Source organism: Chaetodon trifascialis, chromosome 9, assembly GCF_039877785.1.
Source record: "Chaetodon trifascialis isolate fChaTrf1 chromosome 9, fChaTrf1.hap1, whole genome shotgun sequence".
In the NCBI taxonomy this organism is placed as follows: domain Eukaryota; kingdom Metazoa; phylum Chordata; class Actinopteri; order Chaetodontiformes; family Chaetodontidae; genus Chaetodon; species Chaetodon trifascialis.
Genome location: NC_092064.1, coordinates 17,516,445 through 17,534,487, shown reverse-complemented (window position 1 = coordinate 17,534,487; position 18,043 = coordinate 17,516,445). Strand labels below are relative to the sequence as shown.

Below are 18,043 nucleotides of genomic sequence, written 5' to 3'. Positions count from 1 at the left end.
TCGCTGCCGTCATCTGTACAGCTGAGAGGTGTGCGCAGGTTTCCTCTGGATGAGTCCGAACTAAACGCTGTCAAAGATCAGAAAAATAATGCCGGGTTGTTTTATTGTCTCCCGACCCGCGAGCCCAGCTTCAGCAGTGTTTATGTGTTAGTTGTAATTGAGGGTGGTGTTAACAGAGCAGAGGAAGTTCAATGTCAGGGGAAGAGCAGGGAGGAGTAAACCAAAGGAGAGCTTCATACTCCGGGGATTTGACCTCTTCCTTTTGACCCCAGTGGTCCTGGCCAGGGAGCAGCGTGGGAAAATGTCAGACTCGGGCGCACTCTTCCCCGCCTCACTCAGGCTCTATTTTTTCTGTTTACCATCACTGTCTCCATCTCGTACTCTGACTCTGTGTTTCTCCATCATCTCATAAGTGTGTGCTTTAATCTTGGTGTTTTAATGGGTGGGAAAACCTCTTCAGCACCAGAACACTCCGAGCCATCACAGCAGTGAGCATCTACGCTGCTAAAACGTCCAAGACAAACAGCGTTGATCAGGGGTTGACCCTGACTTATGACCTCCCTGTGGGGACTCATGAACAATGAGAGCATTTCCCTGCATAAATAAGCTGTGGGAGGGATCAGGAGTTGTGTTTCTGATTCTAATTGGCCTACCTGACATGACCTGCAGTGATGCAAGGACAAATACAACAGTTCAAAAGAGACCCCAGTTTCATAGTTAGACGAAACCAGTGATGGAAAATAAGCAAGTACATTTATTCTACCACTGTACTAAAGCCACTTTATACTTCTACTGCAGTACATCTCAGGGGACGTATTGTACTTTTTACTGCATTACATTAATGTGAAAGCTTCTGGTACTTTGTCAATGAATACTTTTACATTCAAACACGAGGATTTTAAAAAAATATGTTATGGACTAAATTACCCAGCAGTATGTATAAGTACAGTTGAAACAATTAGCCAGTTAATCAGTTGATGGAAAATTAGCAACTATTTTTAACATTTTTTTCATCTAGAAACATCTCATTGTTCCAGCTTCACAAGTGCTTTTAATTGTTTTAATAATTTCAATTCATTTGTAATCATTCTGAGGTCTGGACTGCAGGACTTTTACATGTAACAGAGTATTTTTACAATGTGGTATAAGTACTTCAACTAAAGCAAAGGACCTGAATACCTCCTCCACCACTGGATAAGACAAAACAGAGAAAAAAAAATATGTCCCTGAATTAAAATGCTAAACACTTTGACAGTAATGTGGAGAGATGAGGAGGAGACAGGCAGCTCATTAGCCCTGGCCTCCATCCAACCCTGACTCAACTGTAATTAAGAGGTTTGTTGTAATTAATCCAGATGATCCTGATAACCTTGAATAAATGCAGAGTGTGATGTATGGGCCCCGCAGTGATTAAAGCTGGTGACTCCTGATGTAGGAAGCTGGATGATAGCCATCAGGTCAGAGGGCACATTATAGGGGGCCCTCCAATGGTACTTGAACTTTAACCTTCAGACTGAGGGAGAGATGAAAAGTGCTGCTGTTCCTACACAAGAAGAAGGATGGCCAAAACTAAAGGAGAGCTTAAAAACTACTCTCATAAATGTACTGCTACTCATTTAAATACAGGGCCTAGAAAAGCTGTTCAGCCCCGTCTGGCTTTATAACACTGAATCAAAGGGTATGTAATATGACTTTTGTGACACTGATCAACATAACTGTAGTCAGTTTAAATAGAAGTCTTGATCTTAAATTCAAGTCCAAAATTAACATGCAAAAGACCTTGATCTTTTCAGAGATTATTTGTGAAGGAAATGGAAAACTAGGCTACGGGAAGACCCATAACAGGGCAAATGAATGAGAATACATTTCAGTTTCAATGCATATAAAATAGTCCTCAACATGCAATCTAAAGTTACAGTTGAGTTATCAGTGGAGAATAAAAGCCCCTCTCGCCTCAGTGGCTATATCAAGTTTTATTACACGCTGGTCTGCTGACACTTCAAAAGTCCATTCAGTGTTCACAGATGTTCAAAGTAAGTGTCTTAATGTTGCACTAGCGGTCATACATTTATAATGAATAGAGAAGAGTCTACTGTACAACTGAGGTGCTTCACCAGTGTGCTCTTATTTGATGAAGATAATCCCTCTGGTTTAGCATTTATTGAAGATTTTGTCCACATAAGAATATTAATAAAAGGAATAAAGTAAATGCCTTAATCTGTCAATCATGTATCGAGCATTTCAAAAGGCTTTATTGCCTTTAATTATGTGTTAATCTCTTGAGATCAAGCGTTGTGTTTCAAAGGGTAAATATGTGATTTTGACAGAAATCCCTTATTTCTGATTCTGTCTTGTAAATTTGGGTGAAGGGAGAATGCGAACAATAAATAACGGAGTTCCTCTGTGACATAATGGGAACATTAGGTCTACTGGAACAGGTGTTGAATAATAAAATCCTGATGTGCTTTACATTCCTGTGTGCACTGCCACTGCTGCACCTCAGGACTCACAGACTGTTGATACAGCTGGCTGAAATGATGAGTCCTGCCCAGAAACCCTCAGGAACCAACTGATGCTAATTGAAACTCTTCTATGCAGATGTGGCTGCAGACAGCGTCACTGTTGTTTAACAGTGGTGCAACACTGCCCCCTGCTGGACATGCGCGGTACCGTCACTGTAGCTTTGTCCTCAAATCATATTTTCCTTTCAATAGATCCAGAACTTAGTTAACACCTACTATAGCAGCTACTATCAATAAAAAGGGCCGCTGAGAGGCTGAGCAGGCTCTTAACTGTGACACGTACAAAAATACACACTGAGGTCCAAATGCCTTTCTAATTTATTCTATTTATTTGAACAAATGATGATGAACAAAAGCGTTCTGAATAACTATAAACAAAACGAATCGTGTCGGTCAACAGAAAATATCGGAGCCACACTCACCCTCTTTGTCTCAAAAAAACCCGCCATGCAAGTGAGCAGGTGAATTTATGAATGAAAATCACACCCCTCACCATCATCGGTAATGACAACAATCACCAGAATGTGCGCAACCAAAACAACAAATAAATGTGCAGTCAAATACTCACTCAGGCTCCTTGTAATTTGGAGACCCTCTCACTGAAGACAGTGGTAATCTGGGAATTTGACGACCTGATGAGTTTATGTTCAACAATTACACAAGTTACACATAGTGGGTTTTGATGAGTGTTTCTAAATGCCCTTACAATATAGTCCAGATATTATACGTTTATTTCTTCAAGGCTTTAAAATAATATTTCGACATTTTGGGAAATGACGTTTGTCTGTTTGTCAACTGAGGGTTAGATGAGAAAACCAACACAACTTACCAATCAAGAGCACTGCTTAAAACGCCAACATTTTCTTCTCAATTTCTGCCCTTATGTCTTGCAAAACGTATAAAAATCCTACATTAACTTTTCAAAGGATCGTTTCAGGACAGTTTAAAGCGACAGCTGCGGGATTTCTACACACATACGAATGTCCGTCACATTCAGGCCCGTGCCAAACAATTCACACAATGCTGGTTAAGCCTATCATCACCAGGTAAATCTCTGTGTAACCTGTAGTTTTTAAAACTTTTAAATCTATGGCGACGTTCCCGCGCTGGTTCACCGGAAGTGATGTATTCAACGTTAGTCGTGACTTCCTGGAGTTTCCACTGGGGGTGAGGGGTTATCGAAAGATCAAATTTGGGAAGAAATGTCGAAGTATTTCTTCAATACAGGCTGTAGACCATCATGTAGGGACAAAAAACTACGAAAAATATCATTTAACTTAAAAAAAATAATGAAATAATTTTAAACAGATTTGACTGCCTGCTGACTGACCACAGACTGTTGTCAACAAATTGATGGCATAGCCAAGTTAGCTGAATGTCGTGTACTCAAATGAAAACTGACCACACCTGCTGAAGAGATGAAAGATTGGTTTCTTGGCAGATGAAAACTGCTAAAGATTGATGATGTGAGTTAAATATGACACTTAACTGGAACTTAATGTTTGAATGAACTCCTGACACCTTGATCAATAATGTGTACTCCTGGATCTGACATTTTCATCTTAAATCAGTCGCTGCAGTTGTCCTGGCACCATTTACGCTATCGATTATCTTGTTATCTCAAGACAACAAAGCTTGTGATAACAAAATAATTAATTGTGATCTTGAGATCGCATCATTAAGAAAATAATGATTGCAAGCACAGCCATTCTTGGAACTTGCTAATATTTTCTAAAACCCTACAAACGTATGGGCGTGCCAGTCTGTCATGTTATCTTAACTACATTGGATCTGCATCAACACTTTAATCCAGATGTCAAACTCTTCCTCTCCTTCACCCACACAGGCGCCCATCCACCAATGACAGCTCTGTCTCTCAGGGTGATGTCACTGTCTGCTCGGCCATCAAGCAGTTAGAGAGCGATTTACAGGCCGTGAACTAATGGAAATAACTTATTGATGCCAAGGGAAGATTGATTAACTCCCTGCTTCTCTCATTCTTCCCTTGAGGGAAAAGTTACGAGGATATATTTAAAGCTTAATTATGTGTAGGAGTCTCAGGGAGTGAAGGGAAAATAACATTTCCTCATGTGTGAGGCAGCAGGAAGAGAAAGACTTTCTTGGATTCTGCTCTTGTCAAAGTGTTTACCCTCCTAAATAAACAGCACAGCCTCGAGAAAAATGTCAAGGCACACTGGGAGAGCTCAGCTCAGTAAAATAATCCATGCTGTTATTGTTTTAAAGTATCATCAGTGAAGGGAGGAAGGAGATGACTTGCCTCAACCAGCTCACAGTGTTGAAATGTAGCTGGAGAGTCTGTCAATGCGCTTACAGGGTTTGGTGAAATCATCAGGCAAGAATAAACAGAGTAAATCCAGTGGAAAATGAATATTTTCCAGCCTTTTTCGTTTTGGTATTTACTTTGGTCGTGCTTTGCCTTTGGGGATAAAAGCCAGAGAGTTGGGTGTTGGATTTTATTGATTAAAGTGCCACGTAGAAGTTAATAAATCAGAGAGAGGTGGAAAGGAACTTAGAGCTTTGCTCACTTATTTGGACGTACTTCCATTTTATGCTGCTTTATTCTTCTATTTCACTGCATTTTAGAGGAAACATTGCAGCTTTACTACACTACATTTATTCAACAGCTGCTGGTTGCTTTTCAGATGAAGATCTTACATTTATAAAACATATACATTAATAAAATAAAATGTGCTGTTAAAGATTAAACCTGTGGTTTGGGCTTGTGAGTCCTTATTTGTCATGTTTTGAACGTCGTTAGCAGCTACAACAGAGAGTTATTTCCCCTCTAAACGTCTCAGATAGTTAAATAATGAGATAAAATGAATCAATTAAAGGAAAATATGTAGAGAGAAGTACAAAACTGGCTCATTAATCATCTAATGGCCCCTCAGATTTCTCCTGTGACACTTTGGAGGGGGGTGACTCCCACATTGGGCACCCCTGGATTGATACCAAACTGCATATAGAGCAGTGACTTGTATCGAAGCATCAGTGTTAACAATCTAACAGTGTTATATATCATAATGTTCCACTCAGTGGGACCATTGTTCTGCAGAATGAGTACTTTAAACACTTTAAGAACAGACTGCTGAGAATCCCTCTGTACATGAGTAGGAGTTTGGATGCAGGATTTAATTTGTGATGGAGTGTTTTTACTTTGGTCTGTTGGTGCTTTTACTAAAGAATCTGAACACTTCTTCCACCCATGCAGTTACATGTCGATCTAACAGAACAGCTGTGTGCTCACGCTGGCACGCTGTGAGGAAGAACCACAAATATCATGTTAAAAGCCTTCAACTGACTCACTGCAACAATTAGTAAAACTGATCTCCTCACATGTGTCAGCAAGCAGTATGAATATGGCCAAGAACATATCAGTCATGTGTGTTCCAAAAACTAAGATGATTTATTCTTTTTTTTTTTTCATGTTCGCTGTGCAGAAAGTGATGGGAAACGAAAGTGCAATAATCTCATAGAAGCTGTTTGAATTTGTGGGCTGGAGCTGGCTGGAGGCCGTCGTCACAACATCTGTTACAAAAATTAAGAGTCACAGTTTAAAGGCTGCAACTGAAGAGCAGACACTGAATAAACATGACTGCTCCGAGTGTGTACCTCACACTTCACCAGGATGGTATGTGCCATTCAAGTAACATCGCCTGGTGTGTTTTCTACTTCTTACATAAACACAGATGTACCATGTCACGTCTTATTCGTGTGTCTCTATCCAGAACTTCTCAATTAGAAAACAAAAAGAAAAGGTTTTGGTTCATTTCCCAAAGTGGGCTATGACTTTGTTTTGTTCAGGAGCACATGTCATGCAAACACAGCGGAGTTTTTCCAGTCTGAGTACACCAGGAAGCCGGTGAAGGTGCTGTCTGTCTTGGTGCTGGAGTAAAATCCATTGTACTCTGACAAAGCCATCTGGACCCACACCTGGTCGCCAGGGATGAGGTGGAGCAGGGAGCCGCCTGACAGAGATGCCGGTTTGGGCCAGTTGCCGTAGAACTGAAAATAAGATGCCACTGTGTGTGCGTTTTTCATCAGGTCGAACTGGAGGCTGGCACGGTAGACTGTGGCGTGGACGGCAAAGTAGTAAACTCCAGGGACTTTGCAGGTGAAGCGCCCCGTCTCTGTGTTGTAGTCGCCCTGTTCGTTGAGCATGATCTTGTCGAAGCAGACTGTGTCGCCCACAGTGAGGGGTAAAGAGCGGCCCTCGGAGAGTTTGGCACTGAAGGCTGACTTGGGGGCCACTGCACACTCTCCTGGCTGGCCCCTCTCCCCTTTCTCTCCTGGGTCACCTCTGTCCCCTGTCAGGCCTCGCACGCCTGTCTCACCTGGAGAAGAAGAGGAGCACAGATGTGAGCATCTGCCGAAGACAATTATCACATACTCAAACATGAATACATCAAATAGAGCACCTGAGTCTCCCCTGTCCCCCTTCTGTCCCTTCTCCCCCGGAGCAGCATCTCTCCCATCCCTCCCATCTCTCCCTGGTTGACCAGGACTGCCATGACCTCCAGGAGAGCCCGGGATGCCAGGGTGACCAGTGCACAGACTGGGAGGGATCTTGTTGTCTTCTAACTGGCTGGAAAGATGGACTAGGAGGACGAGGATTGAGTGCAGCAGGGGCAGCAGCCTGAGCGAGGTCATTGCAGTGTCTTGGCTGAGAGAAGACAGAAATATGGAGACATTACTTTTCCAAACAAGTCTGAGGCGGAGCAACACCGCAGTTTGAATTGGACCACATATGATGGTGTAACAGTGAACAGATGAAACAAAAGTGCACCACAAGTGCCACCATAAACATCACTTCAAAACAAACACAATCAGATTATAGACTCAGGGAGCAGCACATATAAACATGCTGTTGAGGGTTTTACAGCATAATTTAAGGACTTGCAGGCGTATTTTCAGTTTACCTTTTCTTGTCAAACATATTGTGTTACAGGCTTACGAAAGCTTTGGCATCAAATGAATTTAAGGACCATTGTCCTCTCAGGCAGACCTGCTGCAATACTAGACCTTCATCGGAGTTGAGAGTCAAGCACACTGACGTTTAGTCCCAAAAGTGCCAGGAAAAATGGGCTAATTTTAAAAAATTGGGGATCTATCATTTTAATCACGCACTTCATGGGTATTAACAGAGAAAAACATTAATTTGAATAAAATTCCAGTATGTTTTTTCCAACAAATTCCTCACTTGGAAATAGCCATCTTACATTACTGAGTTGGCATTGATCATTAGATGTCAGCACTGCCAGAGCTGTAAGGAAAGAACCAGTAATTTAGAAGAGATTAGAATCTGAAAGCACAGTGTTTGAAAGGTAGACTCTGTCTAAAATCTAATGGCTTTAGATATATTAAAAACATGCCTGAGCAGAGATTTTTGATGAGATTTGACTGTAACGTAAACACCAACGAGGAACTTGTGTTTTATTAACACAGGTGCAGCTTTTGGTTCCAGCCAATGATTCAGCGTCCTCAAATAATGGGTTGAGAGTCATGGTACTAAGAACAGCATGCTCTGTTCAGAGAAGACACGTGACGGGAAAAACTGACCATCACTGAAATACAATTCTAAGAACAGGAAGCACAAAAAGAGTCTGTTTTTTCTGCAAACATCAGAAATCCGTGTACACAAACATCTGTTTCTAACACACCATGTGTATGATGATTTCAAGTTTCTCAGTGAGGAAAAAAATCTCTGTTTTTCGATTCAGGAGGCTGAAAATAAGACAAATTCCTGAATTAATGATGAATCATGTCTTCAAAACAAAACACAGCATGCTTGGTTTCTAAACAGATGTGTCGAATAAAAGTTTGATGAGATGCTGGATACCAGACGGCCTGCTCAGTAACTACTCACGGTCACACCTTAATGTGAAAGGTTCATCCTCAAACTCACTCTCTCTTTCTGTCTACGTCTGTTTTCTGTTGGTGACTGAACCCAAATCAAGAACTTTAATCCTCTCTCCAGCCTGCTTGGACAGTATGAAAGGTATCAAATTGTACACTTCTGCTATGTAACCTGCATAAAATTGAGTATGTTTGTATTGCAGCACCCTTGTTTTCCCTGCAGGGCTTTTGGTCAGGAGACACCAGCTCGTCTCGCCTGTTTAGCCGTCTGTCTGGGAGCAGGACAGGCGTCACAGGACCATAAACTGAGCTGATGAGCTGAGCAGGATACCAGCTTCTTGTGGGACTCCAGCCTTATGGTTTACTAATGAAAACTTCCTGTTTGTGGTGCATGAAAATGATGAGAAAGAGTTATTGTCATCTATCTGCTGGATCCTAATTGGATCTGAGTGCTTACATCCACAAAAAAAGGGGAGGGGGGGGGAGTAGACACAGAAAGAAAAAGAGCAACAGTGAGAAAAAAAAGAGAAGGGAGAAAGAAATGCATGTCAGCATTCCTGGCAGAAGAGGAGAGCAGACAAGAGGACAAATACTGAGTCTGAGCAGCTGTCCACCACCACTCCTCAGTAGCCCTCAGATGATTAGAAACATGCTTTCAATGATGAATCCACTGTTAAAAAAAACACTAAAGCAAATGAATCCAATCTCCAGCTTTTTGATTAGTTCAGTGGTTTGGATTCAACCTGTAGACTCTGCGGCACCTGGACGGTCGAGATGAGCCTCGTTCAAAGATCTGATTTCTCTGTAGGACATAAATCAAAGAGCCCCAGCAGCCACTTGGAAGAGTTTGGCACTTTGCCCGGAGACCAGCTGGGGTTCACTGATATCATCCATATTTACTGTAACTCAATATCAGACTGTTAAAGGCAAAGCTGCCCATTTACTTTAACCCTGTATTGCTCAATAATACCCTTATCTGATAGTGGGAAGTACTTTAACCAAGTACATTTACTCTAATTTACTTAAGTCCAGTTCTGAGCTACCACATTAAGATAATGCATAAACTTAAATGCAATTGTGACAATAATCTATACATTTAATATAGAATAATTCTGCTGCATAATGGTTACTTTTGCTTTACATATTTTAAGCACATTTTGCTGATAATACTGCTATACTTTCACTTCAGATGATCAAAAGACCAAAAGATGTGGATTCTTCTTCCTCCACTGCTTTAAAGTTTTCTTTGTAATCCAGCTCAACAGTCATATCTATACAAAACACAATGATGCACTTCAGTGGTCTCAACACTAAAGCTCTCAGACATACCTCAGCCCTGCACGCAGACACAACATGAGCAGATTTCACCTGAGCGCCCTGAAGTTCAAATCCTGAGAAGCAGCTTTTACTCACGTTTTACTCACATTAGTTCAGGGAGAAAAACAAAACCTACCAGATGATGATGGTGAAGTCTTTGAGAGCTGCTGCTCCGTGTCGATCCAGTGAAAGCTGTTCCTCCCAACCAGAGAGTCTGGCTGGGAAAAACTGAGAGGAAATGGTAATGAAATCCAATTAGAAACTGGGGTGGGTGGGAGAGGAGGAACTGAGGGTGGAGGAGAGCAAGAACAGGGAGGGTACAGAGGAAAATATTTGATGTTGATCCAGCACAAATAAAAGAGAAAATATCCAACTAGAAAACAAAACTGCGACAAGATTAATACGAAGGATGGGATTTTAGAGGGACGAGAAAAGTTATGGGGAGGATGATAAATGGTGGAATGTTTGCGCGATTGCATAACAGTGTTTGGGAAAGTCTCCAAGATCCAACCACAGAGAGCTCAGAGGGCTGTGGTCCGAAGAGGCAAGTGTCACCACAATGAACTGCAGCTGAAAATGAGCTGTTCTCCTCACTTTATTACACTAAAACACCGCAAAGACAAGAAAGAAAGGTGAGGAGAGGCAAATACAGGCAGCAGCTAACATAAAGGGAAAGAGATGCACACGCATTTAGATATTCTTCCGTATGTGGGTTTCATTATCTGCCTCCAAGATGAGGCCTTTTCCTCCATCCAGACAGCATCTACTAATATCAGTCCTCCACTCTCTGACAGTAATCCTCTTTTCGCTGTAATCCTTCGGCAGCAGCATTAAATTGATAAAGCAAGAGGTCTTAATATCTTTTTGGCAAGGAAGCTAAACTTGAGCTGGTTACATATCACAGCTCTTTGAATTCAGGCCAATGAAAACATGTTTTCGCTGCTATCGTGCAGCAGCAACCCCAAATGGACCAGAGCTGTGCCAAGACTGGAGATGGTAGACCAGCGTGAGGTCATGGTCCATCGAGTCTAATCTCTGTGGGAGAAGAGGGAAGGGAACACAAACAGGGTGAAGCCTTAGAGCAGGACTTTGTTTTGTATGATACAGGGGTCAACAATAACATGCAAATATGGGCCTGTTTTTGAGCATTACAGTGGAAATACAGGCGTGTGAAATGTCTGAATTCAAAATAAAATTGATTTTGTTTGTTTTTGATGGCATCCAACAGTTATTTTTTAGCCATGTTAGCAGACATAGGGATGATAGCGTCTGTTGGTCAGTCTGTCATCTACCACTTTGGTCCTCACTGAAACATCGCAACAGTTTTGGTTCCCAGAGGATGAATCCTACGGATTTTTAAGATCCCCAACTTTTCCATTTGCGCCGCCATGAGGTTGACTTGTTCCCCCCACCCAAAACTTAATACTTTATGGTGGTCCCTTAATACTTAATCTAGCGCCATCATCAGGTCAAATTTTTATTAGTGCAACACTTTGATTTATGACCAAAACTAATGACAATCCCATCAACGCTTTGTGTTTAGCACCATTAGTAAAATGTTAGCATGCTAAAACACTAAATGATGGTGAACACACTAGCATGCTTCCATTAGCATTTAGCTCCAAGCCTCACAGAGACTGCTTCCATCAGACAGTTGGGCTAACAGAGTTAGCCGCTTATATTTGCACAAACTATAACTTATATATGCAATTTTTTTCTTTGTTTTTTTCAGTACAATGTTCAAGCTGTAATTGGTGGAATATCCACGCATGATAAACAGTGGCCTGCTTCAGGCTAAATGATTATTGATTTAGCTAGCATATCCATGTGTGGGCAGTATGAGATTGAAGGATTTACACAAGCCTTGAAAAATGATGTAAACTATAAAAACTGTAAACTATCTCAGTGAAAACTTCAGCTTTGGTCAAGGGGCCAAATTTTTGCTAACCACTGTGATAGTTTGAATACTGCAGAGTAAATCATTTGATGGAATTTAATTCAGTCTCACTGTGCTGTTGTCACATACAACTGAAATGACAGAAGTCATTGTGAAAGCAGGCACACACCCTACAGCTGAAACATGAACATGTATGTTCACACTGAGAACAAAGAGTGAAACTGCTCTGACCGAACACATGGATCCGCTCAGCGCTTTAATGCTAAAACACTGGTTTTACGGGAATGACTTTCCTTTGAATTTGAGTCATCAGGCTGGTGTGAGGAGGGGTTTCAGCGGGCTCCTGCCGAGGCAGTGAGCTGTAACTGCAGCGAGATGCAGCAAAGTTCAAACATGTTTTAAATTAGCAGACCCAGAATCAGCACATTCTGGGTCTGCTATACTAATTTCCTGTAAAAATCCATAAACTGCTGCCTGGAAGATTTACTATTACTTTGGCAAAATTACAGTTTGAATGAACTTCTGGTTGATGGTGTTGGTGGTGAAGAGCTAAAGTGTGATTGGGTGAGCTGAATGAGGAGGCAGTTTGGGGCTGAACAAAGTAACAGTCCTACTTTTCACAAAGACTGTCCTGACCTCACAAAGCTGTGAACACAGACGTTGTGCTTCTTGAAAAGAAAAAAAAAAAAAAAGACTAAGACTGTAATGATGCACTGTTTCCCACATCTGGTCTTGGTGGGGAAAAAAGCTTTTTGAAGTTTTGAGCTTTAAAAGAACTGATTAATGTTCCCTGACTCTAAATTTCTATGCACATTTACTTAATGAGTTTAACATTTAATATAAAGCGTCCCTCTTATTTCTGCCTTTAGGACTTTTATACTTTGCTCTACTGTATTGTTTTATTCTTATTTAAAATATTTGAACTTTTTTATGGTGTGTATTTATTAGCTTCCTTACTTCCAAAACTCACTCATAACCTTAATACATTAAAACTCAACAACCTATTTTACAAAATGATTGCTGTGGTGTAAAGTCTGATGTAGTAAGAAAAAAAAAAAAAAGGTGACGTTCAAGGTTCATTCACCGTCACCACAAGGTCCATTAAGTTGTTGTTCTGGAACTTTTGATCGTATCACTACATCTTAATCAGCAGATAAATGTGCATTTTTCCTAAAAGCACTTAAAAGCATCTGCTGATCAAAGTCATGTGATCAACTCACCCAGAAGAGCTATTAAATATTCCTCTAAAGCACTGGTGTGTATGTTCCTTTAAGTGATGACAAGCTTATATAAATCAAGCAGGTCAAGAGACAAAAAAGAGTAAAGGAGACATGTTTATTATTTAAACTATCACTTAAATAAAAAAGTGCATAGAAAATAAACATGATTAGAAACTTTTCTTTTTACACTTATGTACAACTTTGTTTCCTAATTATACATTCAACCAAGTAGTTTGCGGTTCATTTTCACTGTGGTGGTTTTCCTTCATTTCGTTGATGTGTATTGAACGAACACTGTTAGAACGGGAGAAAATATGACTGTTGAGCTCATGGATACCGTTATTACAGAGAGCAGGAGGAGTATTGATAAGACAAAGGTAAATTCAAGGCATAAGAAACGAGCCTGTTCGTGATCCATGATCCCTCTTTTTTTGTTTGCACGTCCCACCGCCCACTCCCTCTGTGACACCACATCCCATCATAGGCTGATAACTTCTATACACAAGAAACAATTAGAAAATTACAAATACATGTTACACACCGTCCGACCTCTCCCAAACCTTGACTTGTCAAAGAACAATTCAGGGTGGATGTTGCACAAAATAAATAAATTAAAGGTTTTCAACATCAGCATTATGACTTTCTATAAAAACAGTACATGATAAGTACAACCAAAGCTTCAGAGAGAGAGGTGATCACAGAGACATGAGAGGTTTCCAAAATGAAAAAAAAAAAATGCCATTTTGGTGGGATCTTTACAACTCCTGGTCGGTCTCCACAAACCAAACTCTTAATTTATACCACATCAAGTAAGCCGTCTAAAAAGTCCCTGTTAAAAACGTACAAAGGAAAAACAAACAAACAAACAAACAAAAAAACGGGAAAACATTCACTACAACAACCGGAAAAAAAAAGAAAGAAAAGAAATAAGAGAAATGGATGACCTCAAGAAGTTCACAACCACATTAATACAGTTACATTTCTCATCACATAAAAACCGTTCCTGTCCAGAAAGAAAACAAAAAGAAAAACTGCAGCGCTCCTTGCTGACGAAAGAACACTCACGGGCACAGCAAAACTGGAACTGGATATCAATATACAAAAGAATGATGCACGTTAGTTTCATCTGATAGTACTGTAACACAAAACCATTATAGAGTACATTGAAACATTGCTATTAACCATTATAAATCTGCTGTTTTGCTACTGTAACTAAGTTTGTCTGTCCATTCCATATATTGTATAGATACTAAAGTACAAGAAATTACTATGCATGTTTCCGTATAATATTGTCATGTATTTATACTATAATTACAGAGAGTGACGGAGAAGGGCCACTGGTGTGGCGCGGTAAAATGAAGTCCAAACAAACGACAGAGACCATTTCCTTATTGTATACACGCTGTTAAACAGTGAAATAAATGAGTTATTGTTCACTGACCAATAGTGGATCTCGAGACGTGAGTCGTAGACAGAGCCCTTGGCATCAGTGAACGTGTTATCACCGATGCTAGCGTGAAGTGTTGAGCTAATCCAGTAAGAACCAGTTGTCCTACAGACAGAAATACCAACTGCTGTTCACACTTTAGTATTATCCCAGTGCTGAAACTGCTGCTGCTGTTTGAGGTCACATCTACGAATTTTCCATATCGACCAGGGGTGTTGACAAGAGAACTGAAAACAAATGCCGCTGACAAAGTGTCATCACAAGTCTGATGATGCTGTGAAGGAGGAATATACATTCATTGTTGACCTTAGCAGCAGAACCCAGCGAGCCCAATGTAGGTGCAGCTGTACAACCGCGAGGCTGACCTGTCAGTCAGGGTTTTCCGAAATGGAAAAGCGCAGCCAAGGCTTGTACATACTGCACCCTCAGGAAAGAACGGGCTGCTGGCGTGGTCCCTGCCTTCACTTTGTTGCAGAAAAAGAGTCAAGTGCACTTTGCTAGAGCCTCAAACACCACCTTCAGGGTTCATCAAGACCAATCCACGTCGAGCAAACTGCGTTTTTCAATCAGGGCCTGATACACAAACTCAGAGCATTCTCAGTGACTATCTGTGCTTGTGGTTTCAGCAGTGGAGCTGCACTGTCTGTCTGGAGAAAGAGCTGAGTTTCCTTATGTCTATTCAGTGCCTGTGTCACAGCTAAAGTGCAAACCATGTGTGGGTCATGTTTTTGTTTCAGTTCACGACGACAAGGAGCAGCGCGGGAGTAACTGCTAACGGCCTTTAGGTGACAATGAAGTCAGCATGAACGGACAACAATAAATTAAAAGGGACAAAAGTAAAGTAATTGTGGAACCAGTCAGTCTAAACAGTCTGATTAAATATTCGATCCAGGACATGAAGGCTTGTAAGAGAGAAGAGGCATGCTCATTTACAACTAAGGCAAACCACAAGGAGACTGAACAAAACGAGAAAAAAATAGGATTTCCGAATGCTGGTGAGGGGTCACCAGGATGAAGTGTTATTTTAAATAAAGGACTGGCTCAACAGAAGAATGATGGATGCTGTTGGGAGCATTAACATAAAGGCACCTCTTTATTATCGACCAAGTCTGCAGAGGGACAAACAGTTTAAAGTGATGGGACTCTTGCTGGATTTTACACGTGCCAATCGGCTGAAAACGCCTGTTGACTCATGATTGATTCGCGACAAGAAAAACCGAATCACTGTGATACGACCTGACTTGATTCTCGGTGTGATGTGGTGTGGAGATAAGGCTGGAGAGAGGAGATATCTGCTATGGATCAACAATCTAAACTCTCTCAAGTGCATAATAATAGTTCACATGACTGCCACGCTGCCAGCTAGAGCTGGAACAATGAAAAAAACTGTCAGCGCTGACCAAATGGCCTGGGATAGATAAAAGAGCTACTGGTGGACTGAACTAAACGGGGACCAAGCCACAGACCAGTGTCAGTCTTTGGAATCAAAGAAAACATTCAGGCTACAAATCAAAAAAACAAAAAAAAAAACAAAAAAAAAAAACAACTTTGAAAAGGCAGCGGAATATAAAACATAGAGACCAAGCATTAGTGTTTGTAAACCTCTATTTCCTACAAAAATGGCAATAAAATAAATACGATTTTTTAAAAATATAAATACCATCATTAAGTGCTATTCACTAGTGAGTGCTTTTTAAGTCTTTTTTTTGTAGAAAAATATACATTATTTACATTTGTTTTTTAAAAGCGAGCATGATATTTCCCTGTCCATAATAAAAAGACAGATAACAGACAAGACTTCAAAAGACTTAATACAAATAAAAAACATTTTCCATAGTACTGGTTATCACAACAGGCCGAGAAGAAAACAAGCTGTGTGAAAATTCAATTCGAGGGCGTGACGTTTGGTTCTCTTTGCTGCTGTAATTTGGATCGTGACTCAAAAGTTCGACTTTATAGAATTACCAAAAGCGTGATAACAACAACAACAACAACAGCATGCACAAACTTGTAACACGTCTGTCTGTGTGTTTCTGTGAGATCCATGGCTGTTTCTGGATCACAGCTCCAAAAATCAATTATAAATACGTCTACTAAAGCACATCAGTAGGGTTCTCCAGTCCCTTGGCTGTCAGTCCACCAGAATCTCTAGCTGCCTCGCTCTCTCAGGCCAGACAATGAATCCCATCAATAACATGACTACATAGCTACCAAGCTGTCAGACTAAAAGTCAATTTAAGTACAACAGATGGGATCAACCCCAGATATCATCCTTTTCACAAACGTCCAAAAAATACCTGTGTTTTCAAACTAATCGACATTTCTGCCCCCCCCCGTCTCTCTTCTCACTCTCTTACTCTCTGTGGCCACTGCTCCCCCTAGTGTTCCACCTGCGCAGCTCTCATCAGGCTGCTTTACACAAGCAGCTCCTATTTACAGTGTTACAAGCTTTAAAAACAAAAAAAAGAAAAGAAAGGAAAAAAAAAAGCGTGGTCGGGGGAAGGTTCCACTCAATCACAACGACTCTGAAGGCATCAGGGCACATTCAGGGAGATGTGCATCAATAACAGCTGACACTGAGATAAAAAAGAAAAAAAAGAAATTCTAACAAGGTTCTAATTTTTCTTTCTAGTAAAATTACTCGTCCAAGTCCCTTCAACAAATTGCACTTGGGTGTAAAATGGAACCAAGTTCTTTGATTTTTTTTTTCTTCTATGTTCACATCTCAGCATTAGTGGACCAGAACGTACTTCTAGAAAATTAAGGAGGATGGGCCAATGTAAAAAATCATGAAGGGGTATCTTTATCATCCAAATGTAAATCAAATATTGCAATGTCGTGAAGGCTCAACCCATTTCATCTCTCACCTGTGAAGGTGAAACTTCCCATGCCAAATGTAAATGAGACAAAAGGAGGCACAATATGTTGGAATTTCTACAAATGGCCCCTCCTCCAAAATGGCCTTCCTGTATTTACAGTACGACCCACGGCAGCTGCCTCTGCTGCGTTGTGCCAACACCAGCGGCAGAAACACTCACAGAGCTCGTGCCTTGTTGGCAGCTGTGATCCTACGTGGACCGGACCCAGAAAATTAGCATAAATCCAGTGCCACGCCAAACCCCTGGCAGGGGCGTCCTCAGAGCGGCAGACTCGCAGTCCTCTTTAAAATGTTTCATTATCAGTTGAGGAACTTGCGACACTTCTTTGTACCGCAGTTGCAGGGCAGCTTGTTGCTGGCGTCCTCAATAGGGAACTTGTAGTCGTAGGTGAGCTCTTCGCCACTGTAGATGCGCCGAGAAGCAAAGATGACGATGTGCTTCTGGCTGTCCACGGTGATGACTCGTGAGTAGCAGTTGGGCTCGCAGGAGTGGTTGATGAAACGGGCAGCGTTGCCGTGCACCGTGGCATCGACCACCTCGTAGTCATCAATGCGAAACATGTAGCAGCCAATCCCCTTTGAGGAAAGAAAAGGCAGAGGTTGCATGTCAGATGCTCTCAGTAGTTTTTAAGGGAAGCTGATCTAATAAAATTTAAACCCAAAGTTTATTGCAAGAACTCACTTTTCCATCATAATATTTCTCCCGTTTGTCAGTGAGCACAGACCGAATGACATTTCCAGAGTACTCAATGACCATCTCCCCAGCATCAATTGTTTTCTTGCAGAACAGACCTCTGCCATGAATGGGAGACCTGCGGAGGAATAAACTTTTCAAACTCTTTTCTTTTGGCCATTCACATTTTTAAACCTTCAAGTTTATCAATA

At 41.1% G+C, this 18,043-nt stretch overlaps 2 protein-coding genes across 8 annotated transcripts in view; both read right to left on the bottom strand.

The window, feature by feature from the left end:
• Positions 1 to 2,829: 2,829 nt before the first annotated feature.
• Positions 2,830 to 10,190, bottom strand: c1qtnf5 (C1q and TNF related 5). The gene is made up of 3 exons (XM_070970438.1): positions 9,853 to 10,190; positions 6,962 to 7,206; positions 2,830 to 6,877 (listed from the first exon to the last, which is right to left on the bottom strand). The coding sequence occupies exons 2-3, from the start codon at positions 7,191 to 7,193 to the stop codon at positions 6,357 to 6,359; spliced, it is 753 nt and encodes a 250-aa protein (XP_070826539.1). The 5' UTR covers positions 7,194 to 7,206; positions 9,853 to 10,190; the 3' UTR covers positions 2,830 to 6,356.
• Positions 10,191 to 12,935: 2,745 nt separating this feature from the next.
• The window catches only part of kmt2a (lysine (K)-specific methyltransferase 2A), a 39,738-nt gene continuing 34,630 nt past the window's right edge, over positions 12,936 to 18,043 (bottom strand). For all 7 annotated transcript variants that reach the window (XM_070971125.1, XM_070971128.1, XM_070971122.1 and 4 more), the window contains 2 exons: positions 17,841 to 17,970; positions 12,936 to 17,734 (listed from right to left, as the gene is read on the bottom strand). In XM_070971125.1, the coding sequence (XP_070827226.1) occupies positions 17,459 to 17,734; positions 17,841 to 17,970 (406 nt within the window). In that variant the 3' untranslated portion in view covers positions 12,936 to 17,458. The remainder of the gene's footprint in view (positions 17,735 to 17,840; positions 17,971 to 18,043) is intronic.

What these genes read in the sequence shown, in the direction of transcription:
- c1qtnf5 (XM_070970438.1), bottom strand. Translation starts at nt 7,193, where the DNA reads ATGACCTCGCTCAGGCTGCTGCCCCTGCTGCACTCAATCCTCGTCCTC. An exon ending in GGGGGACAGGGGAGACTCAG is followed by an intron (nt 6,878 to 6,961) that starts GTGCTCTATTTG and finishes CTTCTTCTCCAG; the next exon opens with GTGAGACAGGCGTGCGAGGC.